We start from the raw sequence: 14,221 nt of genomic DNA, 5'->3' as shown, positions 1-14,221 counted from the left end.
CCACCTATTCTAAGGGAGGCACCCACGGGCACCCTCCATCCTCTTCTCCCGAAGACTATCACATCGGTCTTCGGGAGGGAGACCTTCAGTCCTAGGAGGCGGATTCTTAGGACTATGAGGTCCACCGCCACTTCCGCCCTCCGCAATGCCTCTGTCAGTTCCTCGCCCCGGACGGCCACCATTGTGTCATCAGCGTAACACATGAGGGCCATTCGGGGGAGCAGCACTGCACGGATGGCCCAGTCAAAGCCAACGTTCCATAACAGGGGTCCAAGCACGGACCCCTGAGGAACGCCGCAGGCCATTCGTCTCTCTAACCGTCCGTTAGGAGTGTCGCAGACCACCACCCTGTCCGATAGGTAGTGGTCAACGACTCGCCTTAGATATAGGGGCACCTCGTGATACTTGAGTGCCTCCCGAATCACCGAGTACGGGAGGGTACCGAATGCATTAGCAATGTCCAAAGACACCGCAATGGCTCCCTCCCCTCTTCTTTGGGCATCCTCACAAAAGGCACGAAGTGCCCCCAAAGCGTCCATTGTGGACCTGCCATTCCGGAACCCATATTGGCGGTCCGAGAGATTTGGCCCCGTCTCATTTAGGTGCCGGGTGATCCGGGAAGCTACTATGCGTTCGAGCATTTTTCCGGACTCATCCAACAGCACAATGGGCCTCCATCCGGAAGGGGAATCCGCCGGTCTAGTCTCCTTCCGGAGGAGGCACACTCTACCCTCCTTCCAGCACCTTGGAAAAAGCCCATCCTTTAGGCACTGGTCAAAGATGGATTTGAGGCAGTCTCCAAGGTACTCCATCACTACAGGGATTATTTTTCCGTGTACTCCGTCCGGACCAGGAGCTTTTCTGCAGGCTCTTAATCTATGGGCCACATAGGCCATTTCACCTTCCGTCACAAGGGGTACCATCTCCGGTTCCATCAGCTCCTCCTCTCGGGGCACCACCATTGCAGGCGGGTTGAATTCTGGAGCTGGAGGAAACAGCCCCTCTAATATGTTTTGGAGGGGCCCCATTTGCATTGCATCCATAGGAGCGGCCTGGCGGAGCTTTTTCCTTACAAGTTTGTAGGGCCGCCCCCATGGGTTCTCGTCTAGAGAGGCCAAAAAGGCCGTGTGCGCCGCATCTTTCGCCTTGGCAATGGCGATGCTCAGGGCCCCCTTGGCCTCACTTAGCGCTACGTAGTACGCGTCTAGCTCCTCTTGTGTGTGCCGCCTTCTTCGGCAGCGCGTGTATTGCCGACGTGCCGCATTGCTGGTAAGCCGTAGAGCGGCAACCTCTGGACCCCACCAATATGTGGCCCTTTTCCTTCGAGGTGGCCCCGCTCTTCTCATTGAGGCGTCGCAAGTCCTCGTGAGGGAGGCCCGGAAGTCCAGGGCCATAATGTCCACGTTGGCATCCTCGGGTAGTTGCCGCCCCCACCTAGCTTCTACCATAGCTGCCTCCCTTGCCGCTTCACGGTCCAGAGAGGCCAGGCTCCATTTCGGCAGGCTCCTCGCTCCTCTCGCCGGTCTGGGCTGTTGGCATTGCCGGGCTCTGGAGACCCTCATTCTGATATATAAGTGGTCAGAGAGGGTTTCCGTGTCTGCTAGGACTCGCCAGTCTGCTATGCGTGCTGCCACCACTGGGGAGGCCAGTGTGACATCGACAATTGATCCCCCCTGGCGGCGCACGCAAGTGTCGGCTGCGCCCCGGTTGACCACCTCAAGTCCGAGTCCAGTTAACCAGTCCAGGAGTACCGCTCCTCTGGGATCGGTCCTAGGGGAGCCCCAGGCAGCGCACTTGGCATTAAGGTCTCCCAGGACCATTATGGGGGAGGGAACTGCACCAGCTACCACCCGTCCGAGTCCCTCCAAGTAAGCCTCAAACTCCCGCAGTGGTTTGTTAGGGGAGAAGTAAACACCAGCTAGTACAATGTCCCCCAGTTTGGCCAATACGTATCCAGAGCCACATGACACTCTGGAGAGGGGCAGACCACCCATAGCCGGTGCCACTATGGCTACATTTCCAACCCTATCGCCTACCCAGTTTGATTGCGCAGGGACATAGTACGGCTCCACTACAACAGTCGCAGCAACCTCCCACTCCGCCATGTGTTGGATCATAAGATCTTGTGCACGAGCGCAGTGGTTTACGTTGCATTGGAGTATTTCTAAATTTTGCATTTGTGACATTAAATATCCATAAGTTGTTGTTCCGTCCGATTTTCAGGTACATTCGGGGAAGCGGCCGCGGCAGCAGCACCAGGGCCAGCAGTGCAGGCTTCCTTCCCTCTAACTGGTGGGGGGGTGCAAGCTTGCCCGCCCATCACATGCCCCGCCTTTAGTCCCGCGTGGTGGCATACAGCGCACCAGGGGGCCAACGCAGTGCAGTCCTTGCTCATGTGACCTGGTTTGCTGCACCTGTAGCACCAGTTGCCTCTATCCACCGGAGACGGGCACAGAGGCCTCGTATGTCCCGTCCCCATGCAGCGGTAACAGCGTAAAGGTAGCTGTTCCAGAGCCTCTACACGCGCCGCTGACCATCCGAGCACAATGCGTCCTGCTGTGACGACCACTTTAGCCGTTGTTAGTGGGCAGCGTATGATGACTGAGCCGGACCCATTTGCTGCCATTCTGATTGCGCCAACCATCACCTGCTCCTCTTTACAATTGCCTCTGGCGGCAACCTCCTTTTTTATGATCTCCGGAGTGACGGACTCGTTAAATCCGGAAATCTTAATTTCTGCTTTTTTTACTGGCCGGTATACATCCGCCACATCGCCTATTAGATCACGGAGTCGGTCTGCCAGGTTGTCAGCCGCTTGGCTGCTCTGCGCTCCGGGGACCTCAATGATTCGCGCCCCTGTGGCCGACTTGCGCACTTTGAGGTGATCAACTCCAAGTTCCGCCAGTTTTAGCGTGGTGGCCTTTTCCATGACCGTCCTGTAGTCAGTTTGAGCCTCAGGCTTAAGAGCCACCACGACCGCCGCCATATTTGGGGCCACTAGTTTCGGGGCCGTCGTCTTTTTCAGGGCTGTACCCCTGGTCGGAGTCTGCTGCTGTTGGGACTGGGGCGGGGCAGAACCCTTGCCCTTGCCCTTGTTCTTCTTGACCACCGTAGTCCAACTATCCTGTGGGGGTGCAGGCGGTGGCACACTCGGCCGAGCCACTCCCCTTGGCGCCCTGGCAGCAGGGACCGCCTCCTGGGATTTTTTGGCCCTTGGTGCAGGTACAGGCCTGGTTTTGACCTGCCCAACTGGAGACGGCAGCAGCTGGGTCAATTCAGCCACTCTGGACGCCCCCCCTGATGTTTGACTAGTCGCCATTTGGGAGACCGACTGAGATGCCCCCTTATTTCTCTTTTTCGGCCTTGGGGCGCTAGGCTCAAAATCTTGGTGTCCCGTCACTTCCAGGTCTAGGAGCACCCTCCTGTCGGAAGCCAGCGGCGGCCGGAGGATGGGCTCTGGTGGTAGGCGTCCCTCCACCCTCTCGAGGCGGGCATTGACCATCTCTCCCAAAGACACGAAGATTTCGCGCTTGAATTCCCCTAGACGAGTGTCCATGAGAGTGCCCATATCTTGAAGGAGGGCGGACATATCGTCATTCCTCCCCACCGTTGGTTCCTTCGTCAGATTGCGCTCCGAAAAAGCCGTGCGCAGTGCCTTCGTTTCGAGTCGGAGATGTTCCAACTCCTTCCGCATCCTTTGGTTGTCTGCTTTAAGGGAGCGGACAACATCTGACTCCCCAAGTGCGTCTGCAATATCCATTAACTCTTTGCACGCAGAGTTAATACTGCCCCATATCGCACCCTTGAGATTCTTGCTCTTACCGGCATCCTTCATAATATCCTGGGCATAGGCCTTGATGCGATCACCAGGAGTATCGAACACATCTCGTGTTAAATTCATGCATACTGGGCTACGCGACCGCCTGCCCGTGCTCCGTCTTGGTTTGGGACTATGGTTGGTATCCATATCAGCATCTGTCTCATATTCTTCCTGTTGCGCCTGCTGCAGTTTGGCTCTAGCGGCGCCAAGCCCAGTATAATGACCTTTGCCACGGCCACGGTGGGAAGTGCCCAGTTTGCGTTCCGGGGCCTCTTCCTCGCTGACTGAGCGGGCTCTTACCCTTTTTTCCCCTTTTCCTTTCCGGTTCAAGGTCTTCGCACCACTTCCTGAACCCTCCCTATCAGCCTCCTTGAGATTGTCTCCATCGTCAGGAGACATCTCCGAGAGGTTTACTTCCTCATCGACATCCGCCCACAATCTCCCCAAAGTAGGGGTTGGGGAGACATCCCCCCCGCCAATGTACCCCCTCCCAGAATCGTCCAAATCATTGCTCATTTCTGGCATCACGTCCCTTTGGGACACCATATTGGTCCCCATTTCCCCAGAACTCCCTTTATCCCCCCTGTTTCTCAGCTCCCTACGTTCCCCTCCTTTATTCCCACCCGGATCCGGATTTACCCCCTCCATAACTATGGAGGAGGCGGCCACAGATTTTTTTTTTCGAAAAAACGGTCAAGTGTGATCCGTATCACACTTGACAAAGTTACGAAAATTGGGTTTGAAGATTTTTTTCACCCCCTTCTAGTTGTCCAAAAATTTCCAAACAAGAATAGGAATATGGAGTTTAACCTCCTCTATCCAAATCTAGAAACGCTTGAACTCTAGCTTCCTGCGTTCAGACGCTATCGTTTTTCAAAAATTTACAAACTTAAGTCGTGTAGTTGAAAGCGCCTGAAAAAAGGAAATAGCACTCAGTTATTCCTTAATAACTTCTGATCCTGAAGTCAGAAAATTATGTTTGAACCGGCAACAGATAGCCCTTATCTTTCTCCTAATAACCTAATCACTAAAAAAGAAGAACAAAGAAGAGAACAGAAGATAAATTTTTTTTCCGAAAATTAAGACAAGTTTCCAAACTTCAAAACAAAGAATTGTTTTCCCTATAACTCTGGAACCAAAAGGCCCAGCGCTGCAGAGAAAACGGAAAAAGAAAGAGAAATAGAAACTAGATTTTTAAAGACTAAAACAGAGAACACAAAAAATAAGAGAAAAAAGATAGAAATTTTTTAGTGAAAAACCAAAACCGCACAAAAACCGTACCTACTCAAAAAGCACAAGAAATCCAATAAATCGCCAAGTCGTCAAGTAAGAGCTGTTTCGATAACCGGAATGGATAGCCAAAAATTGTCTTTATTTCTATACCAAAAATCGCCGAAATCGCTCTATAAACGCCTCACTGAAAAACCTCAACCTAACCTAACCTAACCTAACCTAACCTAACCTAACCTAACCTAACCTAACCTAACCTAACCTAACCTAACCTAACCTAACCTAACCTAACCTAACCTAACCTAACCTAACCTAACCTAACCAGTCGGTCCCCGGCCGTGGAGTGGATCGGACGCGCCCACTGCTGCTCCGAAAGCAGCTCCGCCACGGCGCAGCCGAGGCTCAGCGCTCCGCGAACAGCGCTCCGAGCCCTGCGCCAAAACACTTAGAGCACAAACGCTATAAGTCCAGCGTCTGGTGCTCCATTGCTCCGAGAACAGTTCAGTGAACCGCCAAGTGATCCAAAGTTCAAAGACCCCAGTGCGAAAAGTCAGTGCTCCACGTGCAGCCGCCGCGCCCTAACGCAGGCGCTCCATACAAGACAGCCATCGGATCAGTTAGCCGGCGACCAGCGTACTGAGGCCAAGTGCCCCGCGGTCCTGTGAACCGCTGCTCCATGGCGCTGGGCGCCGCTGCTCAAGGCGCAGCAAAACGCCACTCCGCGGACAGAACATAAAATAAAAAACTCAGTGCAAAAAAATAATAAACAATAACAGTGAAACAATAAACCACAGTGGAAAATATACATAGTGAAACAGTGACAACCTAGTGAAACAGTGAGTTAACCCATACAAGGATTGCAAGGAAAAACCATCACAGCATACAACAAAACAAGGTAAAGTTTTCAATATACAACACAGTGAACACAACAAACACAATAAACTTAGCGAACATAGTGAACATAGTGAACATAGTGAACACAGTGAACACAGTGAATATAAATTAAATAAGCAAACAAATAATAATAATTTAAAAAAAAAAAAAAACACAAAGATAAAAATAGACAACAAACATGTCAGAAACATCAAAAACCTCACCGATCAAAGAAATCAGACTCACCAGAGCACGCGCCAACAAAAACCAAGACACAGAAGACGATGCGCCACAGACCCAAAATATACGGAATACACAAACAGACAAGGAAAACATGAATGACAAGGACAGACAACATGGAGAAGACCTCTCACTAAGCAGGGAGGAACCAAGAGACCCCTCCCAGCAAACACTGGAAATAAACCAAGACATACAAAAAATACCGACACCAAATCACGACGAAGATATAGAAAAGTCACAAACACAGAACAGAGAAAACGACAAGGAAACAAGGGAAAACACCCAACCAGAAGGGGCAACACGAGAAACGGAGCAGACAATAAACAAAGAAAAGAATGAAACGGACAAAGAACCAGGAAAAGAAAACGAGTCTGATGTTGCAAAGATAACAACAAGGAAGGGAAACAAAGAAACCTCACTCCACAATAAAAAAATAATAACAACAACATCAAATGAAGAAACAACAAGCGAGATAATCGGACTAGACGACTCCATGGAGCACACACAAGGATACGATCTAACGACAACCCGACTGGTAAACATAGTCAATGCACAATCAGCATTAATCCAAAGTCACCTCACACTCAACCGAAGCGTGAAAAAGGATAGCAAAGAGGCAATATCAGAATCAGTCAAGAAAATACAAAAAGAAGTAGAAAGATACGCACTAGAACTCACCCTAACCGGGAAAATAACAAGAAACAATGACCCGCAAACGACAGCAATAACAACAACAATAACATCACCATCAAATAAAAATAGAAATCAAGCCGTACAAACAGACGAATACACTCCAACAACGGCACCCCAACCCAAAACTCCCGTAGACAAACTAAAGGAAGACATCATAAATGGAGTAAAAACAGAAATAGAAAAACTAATTTATGAACAAAAGGCAGTCAACGAATTAGTAGTCGCAGCACTAACAAGACCAATAGACGATGAAGAAAAAGAGATCGCAACAACAACAACAGCAAAAACAGTGGAAAACAACAATAATAAAAACACAAAAAGAGGAGAAAGGACAGACACACATAGACAGATAAACAAAGAAAGAACAAAAGAAAAACCAAGAGAAGAAACCACAATAACCCAAAAGAGAAACAAGCAAACACCAATCAACGAAAATAATACTAATCAGACACATAGGAAAGTAACCAAAATAAACAATAATAATAACAACAAGACAGAAACCAGTTACGCGGTCATACTAGAAAACATAGACCCTCGAAAAGAAAACGCAGAAACACTAAAACAAGTACAAGATAAGGTAGATGTCATACAACTGGGAGTCGGAATACAGCAAATCAGATATACTAAAAGCAATAAAGTAGTCATAAACTGCGAAAACGAAGAAGACAGAGAGAAACTTAGCACAGCAATCAGAAATAATAACACAGGAGTTACAGTGGAAGTCCCCAAACTCAGAAACCCGCAAATAAAACTAATAGGAGTCATAAACGAAAATGTAGGAGACAAAATAACAGAAGCAATTCATAGACAAAACCCTAATATAACCAGCAATTTATCTGGAAATGAGAAATTAATAAAATATATACGTCACATAAACAGAAGGGACAGCTATACAAAGAACGTGATCATAGAAGTGAGTCCAGAGATATACAACAGAATACAACAACAAAGAAAAATTAGAATAGGGTACCAGTCAGTGATGGCGGTGGAGCAGCAACAACTGCTCCAATGCTATAATTGCATGGGATATAACCACAGAGCATCAATCTGCACTGCAAAAACTAGATGCGGGTATTGTGCAGAAACGCACGACACACGCAAATGCCCAAACCGATACAGCAAAGACCCAAACTGCTCCAACTGCCAGAAGAAGGGAATGGAGCACATCCATGCTGCATACAGCCTAGACTGCCCAGAGTACAGCAAATGGAGCAAAATAGCAAAGATGTCCATACGATACCGATAAGGGCACTCCAAAGACGAACACACACAGCGCAACAACCAATATAACAATACTACAATGCAACCTAGGCAGAGGATTTGCAGCCACAAATGAAATGCTACAAAACATCAGAGAAAAAGAATACGATGTAATATGTATATCAGAACCATATACAATACAGAATAAAATGAGAAACATAGACAACTACGACATATATCAACACTGCGACAATGACAACGACAACAGCACCAAAGCTTGCATTGCAGTGAGAAAGAAAAATGGCAACTACACAGGACTCACTCAATATAATACAACAAACTTTATAGCAATCGAAATAAAATACGGCAACAACAAAAAACTAACAATCTCCTCAATTTATATAGAACCAAGAGAGGATCCTACAAAAACACTTATGCACCTAGAAATCTTTCTACAAAAAAACATAAACAGCAAACACATAATATGTGGAGACCTCAACGGATGGCACACATCATGGGGATCTATCAAGAACAATGATAGAGGCAAACACATATATGAACTTGCCATGAGATACGACCTAATCACACGCAACGATGGCAGAGAACCGACATACGAATCGGACGCAAGCGGACAAACAAGATGCTCCATTGTCGACATCACACTAACCTCACTGAATATAATAAATAAAATAACAGAATGGAAAGTAGATAAAGAAATAATAATATCCTCAGATCACCATGCCATAGTCACCACCTTTCAAACAGACCAACCCAAAGACAGAGGGAAAAGAAAGCCGACAACAACATTTAGGTATAACACAAAACGAGCGGACTGGGAAGAATTTAAAAGAAAACTCATAAACAATGCAGACAGAAGCCAATTATATGCAATAAATATAGAGGAATTAAATGAGCAAGAAATAGATAAACACATAACAAACATGGAAAACACAATCACAAAAACCTGCAACGAGACGTTCCCACGGATAACCCCAATACCAAAAATCCCATGGTGGACAGAAGAACTAACAACTATGAAGAAACAAGTAATTTATCTCCATCACCGCCTACAAGACCTAAAGCGATCAAATAAAAACCTCACAGACATCCTACAGGAACTAAAAGAAGCTCAAACGGAATATAGCAAAAAAATACGCACTACATCAAATGAACACTTCAGAAACTTCTGTAATAAACAAGGTAGAGACGACGTCTGGACAACCACAAACAGGTTATTAAAGCATACATTACAACTCTCACCACCAGCAACGCTCAGAAGAGAAGACGGAACATATACTACCTCAACGCAAGACACAGCAGAAACGCTTATGAGGAAATTCTTCCCTGATGACGATGGAGCAGACGATAACCGAAACCAACAACAAATAAGAGAGGAAATAAACAACGATAATGTTAACAATGAAAATAGACAACTAAATAACAACAACAACAATGAACCACCATTCACAGAACAGGAAGTTATAGACATAATAAAAGGTATGAACCCAAAAAAATCACCAGGCATAGATCATATTACAGCAGACATATGTAAACACTACGCCGAATGCTACACGGCACAAGTGACGAAACTAATGAATAGATGTCTAACACTAAAGTATTTTCCAAAGAGTTGGAAAACCGCCCTTATAAAAATATTACCTAAACCAAATAAAACAAATCACATAGAAATAACTAACTACAGACCTATAGGTCTTATAAATGTATGGGGGAAAATATTAGAAAAACTAATAACAACCAGACTAACATACTTCCTACAAACGAACCAACTGAGCAGCGACAACCAATATGGATTCAAAGCGCAGAGGAACACAAACGACGCCCTTCACAATGCAATTAATAAAATAAAGGAATGCAAAAGAAACAACAAACTCGTGGCCATCATATCGCTGGATATAGCGGGCGCATTTGACAACGCCTGGTGGCCAGCAATACTCAAAAGACTAAAAAACATGAACTGCCCGGATAATCTTATACAAATCATAAAAAATTACCTAACAGACAGGAAAATAACCCTACATTATACCGATATAACAGTGGATAAAACACAAACAAGGGGATGCATACAAGGATCAGTACTCGGACCCACATTCTGGAATATCATAATGGATGATCTACTGGAACGAAATCTTGGAGCACACATACATACACAAGCGTACGCGGATGACGTCTTACTCATAGTCTGGGGCGATAACATAACTGAACTGGAACAAAACGCTAATAAAGCGCTAGACCAAATACAACAATGGGGGGAAAACAACAAACTCAACTTCGGCGCGCAAAAAACGAAAATGATAACATGCACACCAAAAGCAAAACAAGCGAAAATATATATGGACAGCATAAATATACCATTTGACACCCACCTCAAACTACTTGGAGTAACGATCGATCAACATCTAAAATTTATAAAACACGTTGAAAACATAATAATAAAAGCACAGAAAATATATAAAAGACTATGCATATTCATAAAACCAACATGGGGCGTCCAAGCAGGAAACATAAATATAATATACAGACAAGTGATTGTACCAATAACAACATACGCGGCAGAAATATGGAAACACGCCATCAACTATAAAAAAGTAGAAAATGCGCTACTCAGCCTACAGAGAGGATTCGCCATAAGAATAATACGAGGATTTAGCACACTACCTACCATAGCAGCAATCGCACTCGCCGGACTAATACCACTACCTGATAGAATTAGAGAAGTAGCATCAATTGAAGAAGTCAAAAGAACGCACACTACTAAGTACTTACCGGACGACATACAGTTTGATAAGCGCGCTCCAGTCAACGAACTGCTCCACCCCGCAAAAAGACTACATATAGAAATAGCGAAAGTAAACAGCACAGATGAACTAGAACCATATTACACCACGGACATGAATAGAATATACACAGATGGTAGCAAACATGATGATGTGGTGGGAGCGGCGGTGATGATCCACCACCCTGACGGACGGAGCACGTACAAGAAAATAAAATTACATAATAGCTGCACTGTGTTCCAAGCAGAATGCTTGGCAATAGAAAAAGCATGCGAACTATGCATAGAATTAAAACTGAAACAAAATACAATTTTCTCAGACTCAATGGCCGCATTACAAGAACTAGCAAATCGAAATAGTACCAACGCAATAGTAAATAGAACACACAAAATAGCATCAATTATGAGAGACAACGGACAGGAAATACAATTCTGCTGGGTAAAAGCACACGCCGGAATACCTGGTAACGAAACCGCTGACATACTGGCAAAAAGCGCCGCAGCGCAACATAAATTCCCTGATTATATAAAATTCCCATTATCATACCATAAAAGCAGATTAAGAAAGGAAACGATAGGAAAACACGGGAAAACATACCAAGAAAGTATAACTGGAGCACACCTAAAACAATGGCTACCGACAATAAATAACATAAATACCTTCAGACAAAACTTTGAAATGACATTTCAGATGACACAAATTTTAACAGGACACGGATACAATAAAACAAACCTAAACAGATTCAAAGTAACAGACTCAAACGAATGCCCATGCGATGACCGCACACCACAGACAATAGCACACCTAATCAAAGAATGCGCAAGATATGCAACAGATCGAAATAGTCATGAAACTATATGTGCAATCTACGACATCGAACCATACAGCATAGAACAACTAATACAACACGAAGATACAAAAGAATCTTTTAATAATTACGTTAACAAAATAATAAACACTCTCAAAAAATTTAACGGCACATAAGACAAATAAACAGTAAAAGTAAAATAAAATAAAACAAAACAAAACAAACAAACAAGCTAACCAGCAATCTTGTGTGCTCCACCAAAAGATAAACCCCCACCCCACCCCACCCCACACTGCTCCACGGTGCTCCATTATAGTGCTCCACTTAAGCGCTCCACTGAGTGCTCCACTAACAGTGCTCCACCAATAGTGCTCCGTGCATAGTGCTCCGTCTAACTGTGCTCCGCAGGAAACGAACAAACAAGTCACTCTGTGCTCCACACAATGGACAAAAGTAAAGAAGAAAGATACCAACAGGCACTCCAGGAAATGGACAAGCGTCTATCCGGAATAGCCAAAGAAGTAAAAGAAATCAAGGAAACGATACGGGACCTCTTGGGATATAGAGAGGTGGAACCCACGAAGGGACACGGACACGGTCAGGAGCCGCAGGCGTCACCGCAGACGCCACAGCACGAGGTCGTACAGGCCGACAGGGAGGGGAGCTGGGACAACAACAACATGACCTCCCCCAACCTTTACCAAACGTGCGAGCGGATTATAAGTCCAAGCTTCTCAGATATCTCACCGCCCAGCCCCATGCCAACGACAAAAACATCGACTGAAGCGTCCGGCGGCCCCGGCGGCCCTGGCGAATCGGCTGCACCGGCGCTGCCGCCTGGGCAGGAGAACGGGTCGGCGGACGCGCGGGCCTGCACGCCGCGGGAGCGGCCATCACGCACACCACCACCACCACCAACAACCCCCCCCAACACACCCACCCCTACCGAGCGCTCCATACCCCCGCTGGAGAGACTGAGAAAGTTGCTGTCTCCACATCTCCGCTGGCATCCCTGCCCCGCAGCGGTAAAAGCAGCCGCAGAGGGAGAGACTGGGGAGACAGCGGAGGAGGAGAAGGCCAGCGAGGTGTCTTCCACCACGGAGTCAACACCTCGAAAAAGGAAGGGGAAAGGAAATGCACAGGACGAGGGGAGCCGCAAGCGAAGCCTGAGCCTGAGTAGCTCGAGTAGCTCAGGCAGTAGCGGCAGCAGCGGCAGCAGCGGCAGCGGCAGAACCGGAAACAGCTCCAGCTCCGGTTCCAGTTCCAGCTCCTCAACAACATCATCTGGAGCAGCAACAGCTACGGAAGAAACAACAACATTAATGAAGACAATGGACCAAAATATAAAGACAAACAACAAACATAAGATATCAGAAAAACCTAACGTACAAAATGCACCCATCACGCCTGACCTGTTCGACGCACCTGAGTACGCGAGTGAGTGCGTGGAACCGGACCTGAAACGCAGGAAGGAACAGAAACAGACAAACGAGCCGAAACAGGAACTGGAACAAAGAACACAGAATTTGAAGACGACTAGGGACTTAGGTACCTCCGGCACCTCTCAGGAAAATGAAGAGAACAACGAGGAGCACCACCAACCAATAGCAAAGACAATAGCAAAGACAAAGACAAAGAATAAGAAAACAACAACAACAAGAGGCAACCTGCATAGAATAAAACAATGTACTCTATGTGGGTATTCAACAAGAAGCGGACACATGCTACGACACCAGCGCGTAAAGCACAAAGGGCTGACAGAAGACAATGGGAAAAAAGTATTTGAAAAGTATGGGTCGTATGAATGTAAGAAACCTGCAACATACTGCCCACAACAGCACCTCCCCCCCATGTGGCTGGTGGAGGCTGTCACGGGCATAAACCCCAAATTTCTGGAAGCCCTACACACGGGCGTGATCAGAGATACAAGACAAAAGGATGAGGAAGAACACACGGAATAACGACAACATTAACAAACCACAAACGCATGACGCCACCAGGAAAGGACCTCCCGGAGTGGCAGGAGAATCAAATCAAATTAAATTGCTGCTCCACCTGCTCCACATGCTGCTGTCAACGGCAGGCTGACCCAATCTGCAAGGCCTGGCAAAGACAACGGCATCGATGATTATTCATTTCTATTTTTATTTTCTATAAAAAAAAAAAAAAAAAAAAAAAAAAAAAAAAAAAAAAAAAAAAGAAGAGAGAGAAGAGAAGAATTAGATTAAGATAGATAATGAATAACAAAGTAACCATGAACATAGAATTTACTGCAAATGCTCCATGCTCCATGCATGGCCACTCCACGTACTCAAAAGATAAATTGTAAACGCTCCATGCCCCATACATAGACACTCCATGAACTTAGAGAAAATTAGACACACCAAAATAATTACTAGCATTGTATAAAGCAAACATAATTGTAGATTCAATAGTTAAATGATTGACCGCTCCATGAACATAGAATTTATAGTAAATGCTCCATGCTCCATCCATAGCCACTCTATAGCCATAAGCCACTCCACGAACTTAGAAGGAAAATTGTAAAATAACTGTAGATTT

The 14,221-nt window shown here is 46.1% G+C and overlaps 2 protein-coding genes across 2 annotated transcripts; one reads left to right on the top strand and one right to left on the bottom strand.

Annotated features, from left to right (window-relative positions):
* Positions 1-2,185: 2,185 nt before the first annotated feature.
* On the bottom strand, positions 2,186-4,378 carry LOC134806223 (uncharacterized). The gene has a single exon (XM_063779465.1). It carries the CDS (start codon positions 4,376-4,378, stop codon positions 2,186-2,188), a length of 2,193 nt encoding a protein of 730 aa, XP_063635535.1.
* Positions 4,379-6,122: 1,744 nt separating this feature from the next.
* Positions 6,123-8,102, top strand: LOC134806207 (myb-like protein X). The gene has a single exon (XM_063779464.1). It carries the CDS (start codon positions 6,123-6,125, stop codon positions 8,100-8,102), a length of 1,980 nt encoding a protein of 659 aa, XP_063635534.1.
* Positions 8,103-14,221: the final 6,119 nt, after the last annotated feature.

Source organism: Cydia splendana, chromosome 1 (assembly GCF_910591565.1).
Source record: "Cydia splendana chromosome 1, ilCydSple1.2, whole genome shotgun sequence".
Lineage (NCBI taxonomy): Eukaryota > Metazoa > Arthropoda > Insecta > Lepidoptera > Tortricidae > Cydia > Cydia splendana.
This window is presented reverse-complemented; position numbering and strand designations above follow the sequence as displayed.

Coding starts and splice junctions, on each gene's coding strand:
- LOC134806223 (XM_063779465.1), bottom strand. CDS start 4,378: ATGGGGACCAATATGGTGTCCCAAAGGGACGTGATGCCAGAAATGAGC.
- LOC134806207 (XM_063779464.1), top strand. CDS start 6,123: ATGTCAGAAACATCAAAAACCTCACCGATCAAAGAAATCAGACTCACC.